The sequence below is a fragment of the Aphanomyces invadans genome (assembly GCF_000520115.1).
Source record: "Aphanomyces invadans strain NJM9701 unplaced genomic scaffold supercont1.27, whole genome shotgun sequence".
Classification (NCBI taxonomy): Eukaryota; Oomycota; class Saprolegniomycetes; order Saprolegniales; family Verrucalvaceae; genus Aphanomyces; species Aphanomyces invadans.
This window is the reverse complement of record NW_008580172.1, coordinates 159,847-161,484: the sequence shown is the minus strand read 5'-3', so window position 1 is coordinate 161,484 and position 1,638 is coordinate 159,847. Positions and strand designations below refer to the sequence as shown.

At 56.5% G+C, this 1,638-nt stretch overlaps 2 protein-coding genes across 2 annotated transcripts; both read right to left on the bottom strand.

The window, feature by feature from the left end:
* Nucleotides 1-160: 160 nt before the first annotated feature.
* H310_10596 (hypothetical protein) lies at nucleotides 161-1,164 on the bottom strand (the record flags this gene model as incomplete). Its single annotated transcript, XM_008877026.1, has 3 exons — nucleotides 161-370; nucleotides 457-608; nucleotides 1,050-1,164. 3 exons carry the CDS (start codon nucleotides 1,162-1,164, stop codon nucleotides 161-163), a joined length of 477 nt encoding a protein of 158 aa, XP_008875248.1.
* Nucleotides 1,165-1,177: 13 nt separating this feature from the next.
* Nucleotides 1,178-1,477, bottom strand: H310_10595 (hypothetical protein; the record flags this gene model as incomplete). The annotated part of the gene is made up of 1 exon (XM_008877025.1): nucleotides 1,178-1,477. The coding sequence occupies one exon, from the start codon at nucleotides 1,475-1,477 to the stop codon at nucleotides 1,178-1,180; it is 300 nt and encodes a 99-aa protein (XP_008875247.1).
* Nucleotides 1,478-1,638: the final 161 nt, after the last annotated feature.

The window sequence follows — 1,638 nt, the reverse complement described above, 5'->3', positions numbered from 1 at the left end:
AGAGCCTTTTGCTTCATTGAAATCGGGCAAGAGGAGCGCCACTAGGGCCGAACACCATTCGCAGTCAAAGCGTTCGTCTGGCTGATGTACAGGTTGTACGCGGCCATAAACGCTCGACGTTCTTCTTTCAAGGGACCCACGAAAGAAGAACGTCGAGCGTTTATGGCCGAACACCATTCGCAGTCAAAGCGTTCGTCTGGCTGATGTACAGGTTGTACGCGGCCATAAACGCTCGACGTTCTTCTTTCGTGGATCCCTTGAACGTCGGGTTTTTCGGTAGGGCAGGCGCGTTACGCACAACGACATCATCCTGGCCCATATCCACGTCATTCGGTTCGTCTGCCGTCGCTTCCGGGCTCGTCCCAGTCGTCTGGCCAGACACAAGGCGTAAACGTCGCACGGGCATACGGCCACGCCTCAATGACCGCCACCGGTTGGCGACGATGTTCGGGAGACCGAAATAGCCGACGCGCCGCGTCTGGCTTCGCGTCCTTCCGTGGTCTTCAGCAAGGTCCATGCTCGGTGCACGGGCCGCAGGGCTCGCTGATCGTCCCGATCGGGATCGCGTTCCAGCGCAGCCATCGTAGTAAACTCCATGCTCACACTCGCTAGCGTGTCCCAAGACAACTAAAGAAGTCTTTGTTGTCTTGCGACGGTTCTCGTAACCGACGGCTTGCCGTGTTCACAACAGCGACCTCGATGACAAATCCAAAAGTGACTTCATTACCAAGCTACCTCCCTCATTTCGCAGTCAGTAGTGACGTCCCCTCACTACACACTAAATGCAGTACAGCATCCGGACGCTAGGACCCTGGAACATAATCCTGTCATCCTGGCAAACCAGGACCATTGCTCGGCTGCACACACATTCCACACATAGTCGACTGCACACACATTCGCACGTGCAGTCGACATCGAGGCCAAGCCGAGAACTAACCAACCCAAGACACCGTGCATCAGCAGGTCCCCAAATAATTCGTCTACAACACCCTGGCAGTAGGCCACGGCATCAGACTGACCCATCAGTACTCGCGTGGGAGTCACCGCACCGATCGGAGTCATGAACGCGTAGTACTCCTGGGAGTCAGGATGTAGCTGCAGTTGCCAGTAATCCTTCATCCAGTCCAGCGTGAAGTACACTCTGGAGTCCTTCAGCACACCCATCGTCGTTTCCAGGTTAGGCATGGGCCAAGGCGGCCCATCGGGACCTTGTGTTCCGATACACGAGACCAGCCGATTCCAACTCCCGCACATGCTTCTCCTGGAATGTCAGGTGCGTAGGAGGGTACCGGCGGAGTCCAGACTTCACGGGAACCGCACCAGGCTTCAGGTGCACCTTCAGCGGCGCCACCTTCACCGGCGGGTCTCGACCAAACTTCAACCGAAACACATCTTGGAACTCAACCAAGAGGTTTCGGAGCTCATCCACGGCGGTCTCATCCATGCCTTGTGCCACCGCGCCGTCCACCTTGGACATCAGAACGGCATGTACATGTTCACCGTCATCCGATCCAGGCGACTCTTCCACCTCGGAGTCGCGCAACACATGCCTTCATCATCGTCGAACTCATCAGAAAGCTCTACCAGATGGAGTGCTCGATGCATTGCCACCCCAGGAGTTGTCACAGGCTGGTCTGC